Here is an 18,923-nt window from a genome sequence, read left to right as displayed (position 1 = left end):
CAGGGTTCAAGCGACGCTGAGGTTCATGAGAAGTCTTTGCGTTATCCTCCAAATGGATATAATGAGTGCATACATTAGGGTCAATTCCCTTAATGTAGGCTAAGGACCAACCAATCGCAGAACGATGTTCCCTAATCACCCTGATCAACCGTGTCTCTTCCTCCTTAGATAACAGAGAAAATATAATTACTGGATGACTACCATCCGGATCAGGTTGAATATACCTTAACTCAGGAGGAAGAGGTTTAAGCACCGGGGTGGAAGGAATATCGATAAATGCTTCTGGAGGTTCCTCATCTTGAGTAATGAGTACTTGCTTAGGCAGCAGGTCTTCAAACTTTATATATGGAGCAACCGAAGGGTCTACGATTTGTGTAGACTCGGAGATGGTGTTGACTTCCTCTACGTAGGAGTCATCGACAAAATCTGAACTTCCAAAAAAAAAAGAATTTATGCATATGGTTTTCTAGAAACATGTTATTAAAGTAATCTTAAGCTAAGCTCTCGATCATGTTAACCTCTCCATCTATAGACGAATCTGGTAACTGTTTCATCATTTTAAAAACATTTACCTCGATCGAAAGATAGCCAAAAGACAAGGACATCGAACCATCACGGTAGTTTATAAGCGCGTTGGCAATCGCCAAGAAAGGATGCCCTAAAATAATCGGAACAGAGTCGTTAGCGACTTCTGTATCGAGGATAACAAAATCAGCAGGATAATGGAAATCCTGAACCTTAATAAGCATGTTTTCAAGCACACCCTTAGGGTACTTAATAGATCGATCCGCTAATTGCAACGTCATTTTAGTAGGTTGCATCTCTTGTAGACCTATTTGTTTGTATAGATAATACGGGAGTAAGTTAACACTCGCCCCCAGGTCTAGTAAAGCGGTCGTCGTGTGGGAATCTCCTAAGGTGCATTGTACAGTGGGACGACCAGGGTCCTTGTACTTAATGATTCCATTGTGTTCCGTTAAAATTGGAAATTGTTCAGTTAAAAAGGCATCTTTAGGAATATTTGTCTTACGCCTTTTAGTGCACAACTCTTTGAGAAACTTAGCATGGTGAGTTAATTTTTTAATTGCGTCCAGAAAAGGTAAGTTTATCGTTAGATTTTTAAAAACTTCCCTAATCTCGTCAAAGTTTGTATCCCTGTTTAACATAGCTAATTTCTAGGGAAACGGTGATTTCTCTCTATATTTAGTGTATGGATCAACTGGATGTCTAACCTTTGCTTTCTGTTTCTTAGGTTGTGGTTTAACTGGTATCTCTATAGGGGTAGGCTCTTCAGTTTCTATTATGGTATCTAGTTGAATCTCCGGTGTAGGGACAACTGGTGGGGTAACTATAGGTATAGTTACTTTGTTATCAACCACTCTCCCAAAACGAAGAGTGGTGATGGCATTTAGCTCACCTACGTTTGCATTTTCCGTACTAGTATTACCATTCACCTTAAAGGCTGTGTTTGTTGTTTTAGGATTAGCTATCGCTTGACCTGGAAACACACATTTGGGTTGTACTTTCTCTTGAGCTAACTGCTGTAAGGGAAGTTGGATGACTTGTAAAATCTGTTGTTGAGATTGCATAAAGGTATCAAAATGATCCGATTGTGGAGTAGTATTTGCTACTAGTTGTGTGACAGGAACTATGTCACATTGATTATTAATTGGTGGATTTTGATAGTTATTATTATTAACCAGAACGATACCTCTATTAGCATTATAATTATTATAATTACCCTGACCTTGTCCTTGTCATGGTTGAGCTTGGTTGTTATAATTATAATTACCCTAACCTTATCCTTGACCTTGTCGTGGTGGGCCTTGGTTATAATTGTTTGCTGGCCTAACATTTTGATTATTAAACCCTGGAGGTGTTACTTGTTGATTATTTCTCCAACTAAAGTTGGGATGTTGTCTCCAAGGGGCGTTAGGAATAAGATAACTATTAATCGAGCAAACATTATCTTGTTGTGATTGTTGTTGTTCATAGGCGAGAAGACAATAAGAGTCGGGATGCTCTGGACTCAAATAGAAATTACATGGATTGGAGTTGACATTCTTGACGGGGATAGGCGTTTGTTGAACAGTAATAGCCTCTACCTTTTTAGTTAGAGATTCGATTAAATTCTTAAGTTCAGGGTCGGGTTTCATCTCAAACATACCAACGGCCTTAACTGTTGTAGAAGAACTAGCGGAACGGGAGATATCGTCACTACCTTCCCAGTTATTATTACGCTTAGTTTGATCTTCTAAAAATTTATAAGCCTCTAAGGCTCCCTTACTTAGGAAACTACCCCCATTCATTATGTCAAGCACCTCCTTGTGGTGGTGTAACAGTCCCTTGAAAAAGGCACGAACTAGTGTATCTTTCGCAAGGTTATGGTGTGGACACTCTATAAGTAGATCGGTGAAACAATTCCAAGCCTCTAAAAATGATTCATGAGGATTCTGTCGAAAGAAATGAATCTTGGAAAGCATTTCATTGGTCTTCAATGGTGGGTAAAAGTGTTTCATAAATAGTTGAACAAGTTTAGCCCACGAGTCCACAGAATTAGGCGCTTGGGCAGTTAACCAAGACGCCGCCTTATCGGCTAAAGTAAAGGGAAATACCCTCAGTTTAATTTGTTCAGCACCCACCGTCGGATGGTGGAATGTAGTAAGGATTTGGTCAATCCTATGCATGTGCTGATAAGGCTTTTCATGGTCTAACCCATGAAAAACGGGTAACAAATTAAATATATTTGGGGGGATTCGGAAATCCCCCACTGGGTCTGATAGAACGATGTAAGATGTAGGGCTATCGTTCAAGGCTTTGTAAAAGTCAGAGAGAGGAGACTCTCTTTCTTCAGCCATAACTCCAAGTGGTGTGTGTGGTGGTATATTAGCTAGAGGTGTAATTAGTGGTATACTAGAAAGGCGTGTTTGTTGACGTTGCCGATTGATTACGTTAGGCATTTTTCTTCGGCCTGACCTTAATCTCATGCAAAGCTAAGCCAATCTTAATGAAACACAACAACACTCCAAACAATCCTGATATGCTAGTATGAACCTCTAACAGGAGATGCGAGGTGTGGAAGAAAAGAGTACCTGAAAGCCTCTTTGCTTTGCTTATGAATAGCGTCTTGTTTACGCGTGCTCAGTGTGTATAACAAGTTAGAACACTGAAAACTATGAAGAAATGGAAATTTGAAACAAACCAGTGAAAGTCGGGCGGTTTTATTGAGGAGGCAGGTCGCTTCGAGTCAACTAGAGTTCCAGGCGTTTTTGGGTGGCGTGCTCAAACTTAGCCTGGTAGTAGGCTGGTTCTTTCGAGGGGAAAAACTCAAGGTCCAGGCGCTTTAGTGCGGGGGGCGCTTATGTTTTGCCTTGGCAAGGCGTGGGTCGCGCTCAGCCAAAAAGTGGCGTTCCAGGCGTTTGGGCACGGGTGGCGCTCCAATTTAGCTTGCCGGGGCGCGGTGGCTCCGTGTAATTCTCATGAGGAAAATTTTGATCTTTGAAATGGACAACCACAGTGAAAATCAAACAAGGGTGGGTGGGTTATGGGACTTTGGAAAACTAACAATTCTAAAGAAAACAATACTGAAGGGAACTAAGATGGCAGCGGCGCCATTTGATAAAACGATAAAATTGAATATAACTCTACTTATGAATAAACGATGAAGTCTCAAAACACAAGTAAAACTATTTCTTTTACGTAATAGTTCTTATCAAAGATTTCTACTCTCGATACTATTGAAGTAGAGTTGGAATAGAAGATTCGTTCCACTCTTACTTCTTTAGCATTCAATGTTTTCTACGACTATTAATCCTACCAAAGTCAATGAGAGTTTTACAAAGGGAATTCTAAGAACAAGATACTAACTATAATGATTCAACTACAAATGCTACGAAATACTAAGGTTTGAATCTAGAATAAGAATTAGGGGGGAATTGAATCCACCTTGAATCCAACTTAATAAACTAGCATAGATTGTTGTAATCCAATTCTTACGTTCTTATGGTAAGAATTGGTCGTTCTAACCCCTAATTATACATGGCATCTCTACCAATTCATAACTAGCATGTGAGGAAGTCCAACCCATTCTCATGGCGAATCAACGACCTTCTAGAGTGGAATAGACTCTTACAACAATGCTACACTACACAATCAAGTTTTTATCAAACTTCATCAAAACCCACTAATTGAGGTTTAGCCTTGATTCATCAAACTATCATTCCCAATTGAATTAAAACTAGACATCATATAAAGATTCTAACTTTACTAATTTAACTAATCAATAGATTTAAATCTAAATTAACAACTAAGAAATGAAATTGATAACTAAATAATTAAAACTAGATTATGATTAACTAATTAGCAATTGAAGACAACTAATTTATGAATTTAACAATACTAAAACTAAACAAGAATTGAATCAATAACTAAATCGGAATTAAAAATGAATACTTTATTATAAAACTAAATCTGATTCTAAAGTAATCATTTACTTGTTCTAACTAATCTATTGCAAAATAAAAACTAGATCTAAAACAATAATTGAAAACTAATTAATTGAATAAAACTCAAAACTAGATCTACAATATTGTCTAATGGCTACTTTCTATCCTAACCTAATTTTTCCTTAAGAGCTAAGTCTTGTGTAAGGAAATGGAGGAGACCATACCCACATTTTCGTGCATGGGCTGAGGGTCCATGTTTTGGGCCGGAAAATCGAGCCCAAAGCCCAATTTCTTCAGTCCACAAGACCCTTTTCAGCTGGCTTTGACTTCAATAGGCTTTTTGTCTACTTCTGCTCTTCTGATTGGGTCAAGGTCTAGACCATTGGAAATCTCTTTCCGAACCGGTCGTTTTGACATAAGGTACGCCCAATTCTAAGGCCTAAGTCCAAAGATACGGTCTTCAGAAGTTCTACTGACTTTTGTGTGATGTTTCTGCCTGCGTTGACTCTAACTTTTCAGCTTCTGACCAGGCTTTACAAAAGCTTTTTCTCCTTGAATCTTGGCCTTTAATCACAGAACTTCTTAGCAACCAACTCTTGCTTCTTTATATCACCAAAGTGGCACATTTCTGCACATAATTGACTTCAATGCCTGAAATACATAAAAACATGTAATTAACATTAACTCTTATTTATTACTCGCATAATTGGTCTAAAAGTATTATTGTTAAGGGGTTAAAACTACAGTTTACCTCAGGCAGTTTCTCCCATTTCTGAGCTTGAGTTAACTTTGCAAACTCCTCTATCACCCCCCGCTCAGTTCACTTCTTTATAACGAGCTCTGCAGAAATAAGACAGAACCATGTCAGTTACAATGTCAACAATCAGAACATCAAAACAACAGAACAATACACTCCTACCCACCCGAAAAGTTACAAACCCTAGTATTCATGCCATATCTTTTGACACAGAAGTTCCCAACTAACAACAACGACCTCCTTTCCCAAGCCTCATTGCTTACACCATCCAACACGCTAGATTTTCCCATCACCGTTTGCAAGCTAAAGTTAAAAGCGCGAGATTGCTTTACCGAGTAGTGCTCAATAATGTCAGTAACCCCTATGCGGTAGTCACCACTCGCATTCAGCAGATCGAACACCCTAACCAGCCGCCAAGGTATTACCTACAAACTGGTAGGGCGCCTTCCAATAGAAGTTCAAAAATTCACAAGTCAGCTTCGAGAACGGTATCCTCATACCAGCCCTCAGCTGCCCCTCGCAAACTACTATTCCGTAGTTCGATGGTGTATACCTCTCACTAAACACCTTTACGTTCTTCCCCAGTTCGTGTATCTCCAGGTCGCTCCCGTGGATATCGTAAACTTCCCTTAGATCAACTAAAGCTTTCACCGCACGTTTATCTACAGCCCTAGGGAGCAACCTACTAGAGGACGACCCCTCATCATGACCTGAAGTACTTGCTACAGCAGCAACAGATTCAGATTGTACTTCCTCCTCCACATCCTCACTCTCAAACCCTACTGATTCCTCTATTTCACCACAACTCAGTGACACTTCTCGAATCTCGTCAGAACGTGTATCATCAGAATTAGACATCTCCCTTTTTCTTAGTGATTACAAATACTAAACAAGATAAACTAAACCCGACCTAACAACTGAACGAAACAAGCAAGAGCAGAAGAAAAATGAAGAGCAGCAATGGTGGAAACACTAACCTGAAGAGTTCTAGTCTCTGCATTTTTGGAAATTAAATAAAGGATGGATTTTTGGATCTCCAACAGTTGTTTTATACAATCGACTCTCCAGTTCCCAACGCCTCATGATTGCACCCTAAACATTAGCTCACACGTCTACCAAAGAGATGTCTTTTCAAATCCTGAAAAAGGAGGAGGCGCATTTTCTACTCAACTACTCAGATTCTCCCACGTGCTAGCCACGTGCCAACTACTATCTCACATCAGTTCGTCATACCACATGAACTGACCTCAATAGCACGGTGGGTATTTCCAGTCAGGCCAGTTCGCTTCTTCACTCATGCTCAACACACGCCACTATTTTCTCTCAGCAGATCGCTTCAATGTACAACATGATCTACTGATAGGGGGATGTGTGAGGGAGTGATGTTCTCTTTAAGAAACATCAGGCGCGTGCCCAGCATAAGCAGAAATATTCCACTGACATCATGTCCTCCGAGATCGCTTCATAAACAACTCGCCTCATATAGGTGGTCTACTTCAGCTCGTACTATAAACAACGACATCATCACCCAATCTAAGATGTTCGTCCTACTAGATCTCTCCAGAAGAGCGCAGGTTGTATGGGCGAGCTCACACAGAATGTTCCTTATAATGACATCATCCTTCTTCTAGATGCAATCATTACCAAAGCCTTACTGGCACATTCCAATACTGCAAAACATGAACCACTATAACCACTCTCCATCATTACAAAATTCCTACCAACACCATGCATACACTCCTTCTCAATCTCAACCATACATTTGTGCTTGTCAGTACACGTGTTGATTGGATCTCCACGTTCATCAGCTATAAATACCCTTTACATGAACTACGTCAGACCTGATTCTGCTCTCCCCCAAGAAGTGAGAGTTAGATACGTAGGTAGTTCACTTAACAACGAACTCGGTCTTTCCCATTTCCAAACCCATTCTCCTCTTTATCGCATTTGTAGGGTAAAACTAAAATACACCTTTACAATGATCAATGGAGAACCTACAACCCTTTTTCAATTATGTGAGAAAGATGTTTTTTTAGACCTGGAAGTCCATGCATGTCAGTGAGTGTATAAATTCAGATGGGGTTTATGATTTTGCTAGATTGGCTGTCCGACTTCCTGAGATAGTTTTGAAAGATATTAATGGGATTGGCTGTCGGACTAGACCCGTAGACAGTACCATTTGCAGAAGACAAGATGATATATATATATGGCTCCATAATTCTAATGGAAGGTTAGTTACTTAGTTCTTCATGAAGTCTGCATATAAGCTGATTGTTAGAATGGAAAAACATCAAGGACAAAGGTCTACATAGTTATGAGAGAAGTATCATATAGCAAGATCTAGCTCGAAACTTCTTGTCCCAGGCATAGTAAGGAATTTCTTGTGGAAGCTTAGCAACAACTCCCCACAGGAAAATTTATACACCAACACCACCTGTGGGTAGATGGAGACTCCATCTTCCATGCTAAACAACTGGAGGATGGGGATCACATGTTCTTTCTATGCCCCTGGATACAAATGTTGTGGTTCAATTCTTTTCTCAAATTAGATGGAAGATTGAGTCTTCTAGTTTCCATCCGCAGAACTGGCTTTCTTTTTTCCTTGAGAATGCAAAAATCTTTATGCTGCGGTTATGTATTTCATACGGTGGCATAGGAATGATTGCAAACCAGGAGGGAATTGAAAAGTCCTTATATGCAATGGATCCTGGATATAGCCGTATCTAGTTGGAGAGAATGGCTAACTAGAGCCTTGGCAGTCTGGAGACTGTCACCCATTACTGAGTCTACACCTAGAGAAGAGGAGTGAATAAATCCTAATTCTGGGAGGATTAAGATTATGACTAGTGATGTGTACGTGTGCTATGGTTGCCAAGGCCCATGATATGGTGCTTTCTTGGGAGCTGCTGCTATTTGTTTTTTTGGTTTAAATTATAAGATGGTCTTATAAGACATGATCTTATAAGAGGGTCTTATAAGTGGGTCTTATAAACTGGTTTGTTTTTTATTTTAAGTTCCTCTTATAAGCACTTGCAGAAAAAGAAAAAACAAACATACAACCATAGCTAGTAATTCGTCGAATTATTCGCGAATTATAAGGTTTGACGAATAAAACGAATAAGTCAGCGAATTTTTGAATGATACGGTTTAATTCGCAAATTGGTTGGGCCGGGCTTATAATTGCCGAATTATAATGTCCGGATTTTTGAAATTCAAAAAAACAGGCCGGGCTTTAGTTGGAAAGTGGAAAGAACTAGAAAGTGGAAACTTAGAAATCAGAAATGGAAAGTCTCCCATAAAAATCTCAACCGAACCAACTAAGATTCTAAGAACAGACGAACAGTAAAATAGAATACGAGTAGACTTCAGAATGAGAACAAAATGTGTTTAGTTCTTGTCTTCTTGAAGTGGTGAAGGCGTGAAGCACTGAAGCCATAGCATATTGCCATATTGCCCATATTCTACCATTTTTTCCTTCTTCAAACTTGAAACTTTGAAAGTGCTCAAAATGGTTAGTGGAAAAGATCCTTTTTGGCAATATGGAGAGGATTTAAAGGGTCACTTCACTTGAAAATTCTGCAAATGTAAAAAAGAGTGGAGGAATTTCAAGATTGAAAGCACATTTATCTTGTTTACCAAGAATGGATGTTGTTGGATGTACGCTTGTTCCGGAGGATGTCCAAGCTGAAGCTGTTTTACTTGTTAAGGAGAAGGAACGTCCAAATAAGAAGTTGAAAACTGGGGAAGTTCAACATGAAGGTACACACCATGATTTCTCTGCTTTGCGTCAAACTACGGTACCATCCATGTGTGATAAGAAGGACAAGGAACACGTCGATCATGCACTTGGGCATTTTTTCTTTGATAATAATATTGCATTCAATGTTATTCAAAGTCAGTCCTTTATAGATTTTTGCATTGCACTTTCGAACTATGGAAGTGGATTTAAAGTACCATCATACTCGACTCTCCGCACGAAATTGGTGCAAAATGCAAAGGCTGAAGTTGTTGAATATGTCTCACAAGTTAAAAATTCATGTTCTCAAATTGGATCTAGTTGTACTCTTATGTCTGATGGTTGGACCGATCTTAAGGGTCGTTGTTTTATAAATATGATTATGTATTCTCCAAAAGGTGCTGTTTTCTTGTACTGCATTTAAGAATCAAGTGAAAGAAAGATTGTAGTGTATCTCAAAAATCTACTTTGTAATGCCATAGAGGAGATTGATGCTGAAAATGTGGTATAGATTATTACTGATAATGCTTCTAACTATGAGAGTGCTGGGCAAATGGTAATGGAAGTATATCCTCACATCTACAAAACCCGTTGTGCTACTCATGGAGTCCAATTGCTGCTCAAGGATATTATCGATGACATCGGTTGGATACAAGGTGTTTTTCAGGAAACTAAGGTGATAGTGGATTTTCTTTATAGGTTTCCAGCAATCACAGCATTACTAAGGAGTAAGACAAGCAAAGAGTTAAAAAAGCCTTGTACGACTAGATTTGCTTACCATTTTCTGATGCTTCAATCTATTATAGATGTTGAAGATGGGTTGCGTGCGATGGTTGCATCACCTGATTGGAGAGCTTTAAAACAATGTAATGATGTAAGAAGAAGACAAGTTACAGATATTATTCAAGGTATTGTTTTTTGGGATTATGGGAAAGAAGTGATATCAGTATTGGAACCTCTTATTAGAGTACTTCGTTTGGTAGATGGTGAAGGATCAACTGCTGGGTATCTGTTTGAGGCTATGGAAAGAGCAAGAGAGGAGATAAAGCACCGGTGTGATAATGATCCAATAAGGTACGCACAGTTATGGGACTTATTTGATCCAAGGAGGGACAGAAACATACTTCATGAGGTACACGCGCTTGCTGCATTTCTAAATCTGAAGTTTATGATTATTGAAAGGATAAAATATGGTCATCCATTAGTGAAGAAGGGCTTAGTATTTGCAGCAACAAATATGATAAGTAATGATGCAGATCGTCGAGCTTTCAGTACACAAATAACCGATTGCTAATTATCAAATGAGCTTTCAGTATATGATAAGTAATGATGCAGCAACAAATACTAAGAGTTCGGATATCTTTACTCCCATTGCTAATTATCAAATGGAAACTATTCATCCTCGTAAGTATAAATAATTTCAAGTATATATATTTTTTTATCATTATGAGATTTATATTTCTTATTTATTGTGGAAGATGTATTAATTTACATAAATGCAGGAGTGTGGTGGTTACAAAATGGTGGTTCAATTCCTATCGTTCAAAAGATTGCCGTCCGAATCTTAAGCCAACCATGTAGCGCATCAGCATGTGAAAGGAACTGGAGTGCTTTTGAAGCGGCTCAAACAAAGAAGAGAAACAGCTTGTCACCATAAATGCTAGAAGATTTGGTTTATATTCGTATGAATTCGAAGATGAAGGCTAACTGTGAAAACTTGGAGAAACGAGATACAAAAGCCATCGATCTTGAATATCTTGGAGAACTTCGGGAATATGAAGAACGTGGAAATGGGGATGTTGAGCTTGCAATTCCTAATGAAGCTACTGGAAATGCTAATGATGCTACAAGTAATGCTACTCCCCTTACTCGTGATGATATTATTTTTGAAGAGCTCTTTGGGTCTTCTATGTGATAGGACTTCATAGAATTTTCACACTGTTTTGGGATTTAGGATTTAGCTAGTCTGCAAGACATTTGAGTTTTTGTTTGGCTTTTATTGAGCCTGCAGCTGCAAGACATTAGAGTTTTTGTCAGTTGAACAAAGTTTGTCATTTTGTCATTTTGTCAGTTGAACAAAGTTATTTTTTTTTATGACATCAAAAAACATGACCAAAGGTTTGCCGACAGTTCTACATCCATAAATGATTTCTTCACAACATTCAGTGATGAACTCATGAACACTGATGGAGTGATGGGTCATAAGTAGATTGAAAAAAAAACAAAAAAAAAAAACAAGAGCTTGAAGCTCTGAAAGTTGATTGCTGATGGTAAACGCTACATAACCCTGAGCATGTGAGGATTAACTTGAAAAAAAACTCAGGTACGAACTGGGGCAGGACTCAGGAGCTCCAGCTAGGCGTGGGGCTTGTCCAGGCTTTGGCATGTCATCCACTCATCCCTCGCGTCACGAAGCTTATTTGTGGTGGCTCCGCGCCTCACCAGTTCCCCGGTTAGTACAAGAACGAACCCTCACAACATAAGAATGAATGAAACACAGTATTGCATCTTGGCATACAACTTTGGTAGAGTATAAGTATATCCTTCATTGACAGTTTGACACAAGCTTCTTGAACATCTCTAACAGCAGCTTGCTCAACAATATTCCTAACCAGAAACCTCTTGATTGCCTTATCCTTGGGGGCTTGGGGAACATTTGCCACAGTTGGAGACTTGGAGCAACGAATGAACTTAACATGACCATGGCTGTGTTTGTTACGGCCCCCATTCCTATACTTGAACGTCATTTTCCCTTGAGGAGATGGATTAGATATTTAGATCTCTTCTCTTTTCACTTCAGTTGAACAAAGTTGAGGTACTCTTTGAATAAAGTTGAGGTAAATACTAAATAGTAAGTAGAAGTGTAGAACCAAAAATTTCAACTTAGTATTATTTTGTTCATGAATTTTTTTTTTAAAAAAGGAACAAAAAAGAAAGAAAACCCGCTATATAATTATATATCAAAATTTTAAATGAAAATATATATAGCCGAATTTCAAAAGAATGCATTCGTATTATACCCGTTTAAAACACGAATCGTATTTTTGCTGTTAGCGTTTTTTTGGACCGAATATTTAAAAGTATTATTGTTGAAAATTTCGAATCTTAGGCGAATAATTGCCGTATCGAACTTTTACCGTCCACGAATTTACTAGTTATGCATACAACATCTTATAGATGGTTATTTGACAAATATAACCCTGCTTTACATACCATTACATAGCACCAATTCACGTCTAATTTCATAACCACTTCACATACAAGCAACATGTCAAAATATAAATTCTTACATTACATTTAAATCCAAATACAACATAAAAATAATTTTACTCAACACTCATGATGTTTCTAAACCCCAAACTCAATTCTTCCAAACCAAGGTGACCTCAAACAACTTGTACAACTCACTTGCATTAGGTAGGGGCTTGTTCTTGTACACTTGAACATCTGGATTTCTCTGTTTCAACAAAATAAACAAAGTCAAATGATAATGGATAATCAAACACACAATGCTATGAGTAAAAATAATTGAATACAAGCACTTACCTCAATTACATTCTCCCAAACTTCTTCCGTCCAATCACAACCCCCTAGTGCATAATTGAATTCTCCACCCGCTAATCGAACACAATTTCTCCACCTTCGGTTGGCCAGCATGGATCCCCTGCTTGGGGCATCACCATATCACTGACTTCATTCTAGAATAAGGTTTTATGTATACAAGTGAATGGCAAGATAATGGTGTACCCACAGATAATAAGTATTTCATTGTAATGGATTATTACATATCCTAGTAGTAGTTTTCTTTTTCTTTTTTCCTGAAACGAAGTAATTTATTCCAAGGGGATCTTGTGTAGGACTCTGCTATCAGATGTTTTACGTGTTCCCATGACAACAGTTAGAATGAAGAGATGTTCAAAGCCCATATTTTTCAAGCATATTAGTTTCTATAATGGGAGAGAACTTGCATTTGGTAATAAATTCTTGAAGCACAACATTGCCACTTCTCTATATTCTATATTAGATGAACAATAATGCATCCACAAGACAAGTCGTCAAACTTAAGTTGGACTATCCTCATTCAGTAGAAGTGGGTGTGTCAGTAGGAACTACACTAACTAACCAATTTCTATAAAATACGATGACATACAAGGACAACATTTAAGCTCATGCTAATTCAGAACACTCCACAATAATGTACCTAGAACAAGTACAAACCATTGTCTCTTAACTAATCAACTTTGTTCCTCTATAAAAAATTATTTATCTTCAATACACATCAAATAAACAATACCCAAATTACCATTTCCAAAAAGAACCAAAACCAAGATAAGTAAGTTTAAAAAATGAATCATTAAAAGCATATACATGATCTAAAAAAGAAAACAAGTGGTGATCTAGAGATACTTACGGTGGCAGCAACAACATAAATGAGCTCGTGATTGGTGGCAGCAACAGCAGCAGCGAGCGCAAGGTGGAGCCGAAATGGAGGCAATGGGTGTGGCGGCTTGGGTTGGAAAGAAATGAGTTTTTAGAGAAGGCAGAAGCGAACGTGGGCAAAGGGTAGTGTGTTGGGGGTGTTTGTGTCTTTTTCCAACTTACAAGCCTTACAAAATTGTAGTAGATCCAATTTTGGTACTTACAGAAATCATGCCTCTTATAAGACATTTCTAGTAGAATGTCTTTTATAAGAAGCAAAAAACAAACTAAAAAAATGTCAAAAATCACTGGGCCACATCTTATAAGAGGTTATAAGACATTGATGTCTTATAAGAGGCAAAAACAAATGGCCTCAGTGACTTGTGCTTGTATGATGGATAAAAGACTTCGTGTGGGCTGACTGACACGAACTTATTGGCTGAATCTAGGGGTGACTTCGGATCGGATCGGATCGGATCGGATTAACCTCTTTCGGAATTTTTCCAAATTTTTTTGGAACCTAATATGCTAGCCAAATCCGATCCAATATTTTTTCGGATTCAAAATATATTTCCAATTTCGGAATAACTCGGAAATTTCGGAATACTTGGTAAATTTTCAAAGATCTCTTTACTTTTAATTATTTTTGGAATATCATACGCCAATGTTCATTGTAGGGAGAGAAAACCATGTCCACAACACCAATGTACCATACCAACAACAACGCGACTTGTTTTCGAGAAAACCCATTTTCATTCAAACAAGTGATCCAAGAAAAACGAGAAAAATAACCCCGCAGCCCACCAATAGCAAGCATTGCATTCTCATTGAGGTCCGGGTATTTGTAATGTTTCAATCTTTTTTCGTGTGTGGAAATTGGCGTGAAGTGTGTCTGCATAAATAATGGATTATGGTCTTGGACTCTAAGTAGCTTTACATAATATTCTATCTATTGGAATTTGGCTTTTGGATTGGTCTGGAAGTCATTGTATGACTCAATGACATTTTTTTTCATATCATTGTTGTTATGGGCATGATTGTAATGACAATAGAGTGGTCCAATTCAAGTGGAAGTGCTTTTTAGGTTATGTTTTTGTTTTGTTTTTTGAAGTAAAAAACTAGAAAATGAATGAACGGTCGAGATCTAATCAAGTGGATAGTGAGAGAAGTATATATTTTCTGAATAAATTGGCAATAATATCGGAAATTTCGGAATTTTCGGATCGGATCGGATTTTAGAATTATATCCAAATCCGATCCAATTTTTTTCGAATTTGAAAAAATCGGAAAATCGGAAAATCGGCCCATGAAAACTACACCCAGAGCCAGACCAATTTCGGGTCGGATTTCGGAAAAATCGAAAATTCGGCAAAAAGAGACACCCCTAGCTGAATCTTTAGATTTTAGCTGAATCTTTAGATTTAGATTCAAGGCCCTTGTTTGTTTTAATGATTTTTAAAGGTCCAGAAAGTTATGTGGCCCCATCGTTTCTGAGGGTCCTTCTTACACGGTCGTATTAGGAGAAATGAATTTGACTTCCGCCAAGTAGAAAAGTAGTAGCATCCTCAAAACAGCGAAAAAAAAAAAAAAAATTAAAAAAATAAAACCATGGATTCTCTACAACAACAATACTCTCCCCCTCCTCCTTTAAATGGAACCCTAAACCCTAATTCTTCAGAACCCCAATCTCAATCTCAATCTCAAACCATAGGGTTCTACAACCAAACCCCAGTTAAAACTGAACCTATTGAGACACCTTCTCTATCTTCACTTCCCAATAACCAAGATCCATTTTCAACTTCCAATAATACCCTTGTTGTAAAAACAGAAATTGAGGAAGAGGAGAAACCTAAAATACCCTTGTTGTTAGAAAATGTAGGCATTATTAATAAGACGACTCAAAGTGGTGGTGGGAATGAGAAGGAGAACTCGGGTGGAGAAGAAGAGACTTCGAGTAGAAGAAGACGTCGGAGTAGATGGGACCCACCAACGGATAATGACAATGGAGATTCAGGGATAAGGAAAAGGAAATCGAGGTGGGCGGATGATGATACAAAGCCCGTAATTCAGTTACCTGATTTTATGAAAGAGTTTACGGGTTCTATGGATCTTGACCCTGAGGTACAATCACTTAATATTAGATTACTTGAAATAAGTAGAATGTTGTCGTCAGGGTTACCGTTAGATGATTTACCGGAAGGCGCTCGTTCGCCTTCACCGGAGCCTATTTATGATAATATGGGGATTAGGATTAATACTAGAGAGTATCGTGCTAGGGAGAGGTTGAATAAAGAGAGAGCTGAGATTATTACACAGCTTATTAAACGGAACCCTGCGTTTAGACCTCCGGCTGATTACCGCCCTCCAAAGCTTCAGAAGAAGCTTTATATACCAATGAAAGAATACCCGGGTTATAATTTTATTGGACTTATTATTGGACCTAGGGGTAATACACAGAAGAGAATGGAGAAAGATACTGGAGCTAAAATTGTTATTCGGGGTAAGGGCTCGATTAAAGAAGGTAGGATGGGGCAAAAACGTGATCTAAAGCCTGACCCGGCAGAGAATGAGGATTTGCATGTTTTGGTTGAGGCGGAGACACAGGAAGCACTTGATGCTGCTGCGGGGATGGTTGAGAAGCTTTTACAGCCTGTGGATGAAGGTTTGAATGAGCACAAGCGGCAACAGCTCCGGGAACTCGCTGCTTTGAATGGTACGATAAGAGATGATGAGTTTTGTAGATTGTGTGGTGAGGCTGGTCACCGTCAATATGCTTGTCCGTCACGTACCAATACTTTTAAGAGTGATGTTCTTTGTAAAGTCTGTGGGGACGGGGGACATCCCACCATTGATTGCCCTATGAAGGGAACTGTGGGCAAGAAAATGGATGATGAATATCAAAATTTTTTGGCAGAATTAGGTGGTAATGGGCCTGAATCACTGACTAAGCAAAGCTCCATGCTGCCGATTCTTGGTGCAAACAGCTCGGGAAGCAATCCACCTTGGGCAAACGGTAGTAATTCTGGAGGTATTGGGGGAGCACCACAAACAGGATTGCCAGGAATAGGAGTTACGACAGGAAAAGATTATGATGATACAAATTTGTATATCGGATATTTGCCACCTAATCTTGATGATGATGGCCTGATTCGGTTGTTCTCACCTTTTGGTCAAATAGCTATGGCCAAGGTTATCAAGGATAGGGTGACTGGACTAAGCAAAGGTTATGGGTTTGTTAAGTATTCTGATACTGATCAGGCAAATCAAGCTATTACTGGTATGAATGGTTACCGTCTAGAAGGAAGAGTGATAGCTGTACGCGTTGCAGGTAAGCCTCCTCAGCCTGCTGTTCCACCTGGGCCTCCTGTTCAGTCGATGCCTACTTACCCTCCACCCGGTCAGGGCGTTGGTGGATACCCTTCTCAGCAATTTACACCAAATGGGCCTCCTGGAAGTGCACCTCCTGGTGGCTACATGGGTCCTCCACTTCCATGGAGACCACCTGTACCTCCTCCATATTCTCATTATGTCCCACCACCCCCCGGTTCAAACATCTTCACTCCCGTGCAAGGTCAGTCTGTACCCTCTTATGGGGCACCGTATCCTCCATCATTTCAGACGCATCCCCCTGGTACTGCATCTCATAGTGCGCCTTCTAGTGAAGTGCCACAGAGTTTTCCTCCTGCAGTGCAATCTCAAAATTGCACATCTGTACCATCCGGACCTACGAACATGTATGGGGTCCCTTCAAATGTGCAGCCTTCTTATCCTCCATCATCATTCAGCTACCCGTCCTACTATGGTGTAGCACCACCTGCGTCCCAGTCAACAGTCGACTCACAGAACATGGGAGCTGCTCCTTGGGCTTCAAGCCAGCCAACACCTGTACCCGTTTCATCTGCAGAACAGAAAACTCAAGGAGCAGACTCAGAATATGAGAAGTTCATGGCGGAGATGAAATGATGTATTTCAGCATCGAGCTCGAAGAGTAAGCTGAACATTCTCTTTGACTGAATTCTTGATTCATTTTGTGTATTTGCCTTTTCTGTAGATTTGATTATCAAAATTTTGTAATAGTAGCCTGAAAAACATAGAACTGCTAGAAATTTTTTAATCTTTGCTTGAGTCGCAATCGTTCTTTGTGCTATAAATGAAATCTTTTTACAGCATCTTTAGTCAGTTCTTTGTGATATCTGAACTACAGATTGTAGAGCAAGCCTGGATTATATTGTAGTCTGCTCCACTGTATTTTACTGTTCCTAATTTTACCTGTTATGACGTTTCTTCTTGTTACGATTTCACTTCTTTGGCAGGCATGAGGTTTTTGGAGCTCTTGTGAACCTGATATGATTGTTGGAAGTTTCGGACTCACCTCTTTAACCTTGCTGTAGTGTTATGAAAATTGCAGAGTTCTGGGCAAAAGGTTGATTTCTCTGGGATAGTATTGGAGCAGTTGTGCACAGATTTCTCCAAATTATGGTGGTGCTCCTTTTATCACTGTTCAGCTGGACAGAGTTATTGCTTGCACCTGAAGGGTTCAAACTAATATATATATGTTTTGTTTTGTTTTAATATTCTGATTGTTGTGCGATTTCTTTATTATTGGAGCGATTTGCTGACGATTTAGGGCTGTTTTGTTTGATTTTGAGGACTTCTGCGTTTTACCGTTGTGTTGGTTAACTAGTGCTGTGTTTTCTTATTCTTTTCTGCTCAAATAATGACACCGGTTCTTTTTCTGAACCCTTAAGTTTGCCTGCTCGTCATGCACACAAAGCTTCTTTATGCATGCCCTTGGATGTTACTTGTGGGGTATGTATATTTTTCCTGGTACCTTCCTCGCCCACCCCCTGACTTCTAGTCTGACTTGTTTCTCTAGCTGCTGTTACATGGCAGATAAGTGGACGTATTGCCAGTAGAAGTAATTGTATAGCTATCCCAGGATTATTACTTTGTCATCAATGTTGTATCTGGTTCATGTTGGATATAGCATCATTTATGTAATTCTCGTCTTGAGTTGGTTCTTGATATTTACTATCTCTTATTTGCTTTAACCACATTGTACTATTCTGAACACGGTTGCATAAATGGACGGCATAAATATTGGTATTATAGTATTCTTGTTATTAATATCAATATGTAATTCTTATAAAAAAAAGTCGTATTCTACCAACATCACAAGTACACTACTATGAGTTTAAATCTGCATTATTATTTTTATGTCTGTGATTCTATTACGAGTTCAATTTTGTCATATTCCTTCTTGCATTTCTAAATTTTTTATAATGTATTCTTGATGCTTAATGCCTTCTACTCAAGTAAGATGATAATATAGCTCACTTACTCACTGTTGGTAGAATGCTGTCGAGATCTGGCTAAAGAGTAGTCCGGTTCTCAAAAAAAAAGCTTTAATGTAATTTGAGACATACTTGAAATGCATCTCTGTCGCTATTATCACTTAGTTTTTCTGCCTTATATTTGTGGATTGCCTACTGACTTTAACTTTGTTAGTAGTTTTTGTGTTAGAATATTTGCCAGCGAGGTCCAACACCTGAATTTATCCTGAAGG

At 38.8% G+C, this 18,923-nt stretch overlaps 1 protein-coding gene and 1 pseudogene across 2 annotated transcripts; both read left to right on the top strand.

Moving 5' to 3' along the window:
• The first annotated feature begins 9,491 nt into the window (after positions 1 to 9,491).
• LOC147494426 (uncharacterized) lies at positions 9,492 to 10,232 on the top strand. The gene has a single exon (XM_086568138.1). The coding sequence runs from the start codon at positions 9,492 to 9,494 to the stop codon at positions 10,230 to 10,232; it is 741 nt and encodes a 246-aa protein (XP_086424264.1).
• Positions 10,233 to 14,880: 4,648 nt separating this feature from the next.
• Positions 14,881 to 18,019, top strand: LOC147494425 (splicing factor-like protein 1 pseudogene; annotated as a pseudogene). The gene is made up of 2 exons (XR_015199786.1): positions 14,881 to 17,345; positions 17,671 to 18,019. The product of XR_015199786.1 is annotated as a splicing factor-like protein 1 pseudogene (transcript).
• Positions 18,020 to 18,923: the final 904 nt, after the last annotated feature.

Source organism: Coptis chinensis, chromosome 6, assembly GCF_015680905.1.
Source record: "Coptis chinensis isolate HL-2020 chromosome 6, ASM1568090v1, whole genome shotgun sequence".
Taxonomy (NCBI): domain Eukaryota; kingdom Viridiplantae; phylum Streptophyta; class Magnoliopsida; order Ranunculales; family Ranunculaceae; genus Coptis; species Coptis chinensis.
Note: the sequence above shows the minus strand (reverse complement) of the source record. Positions and strands in the feature narration are given on the sequence as shown.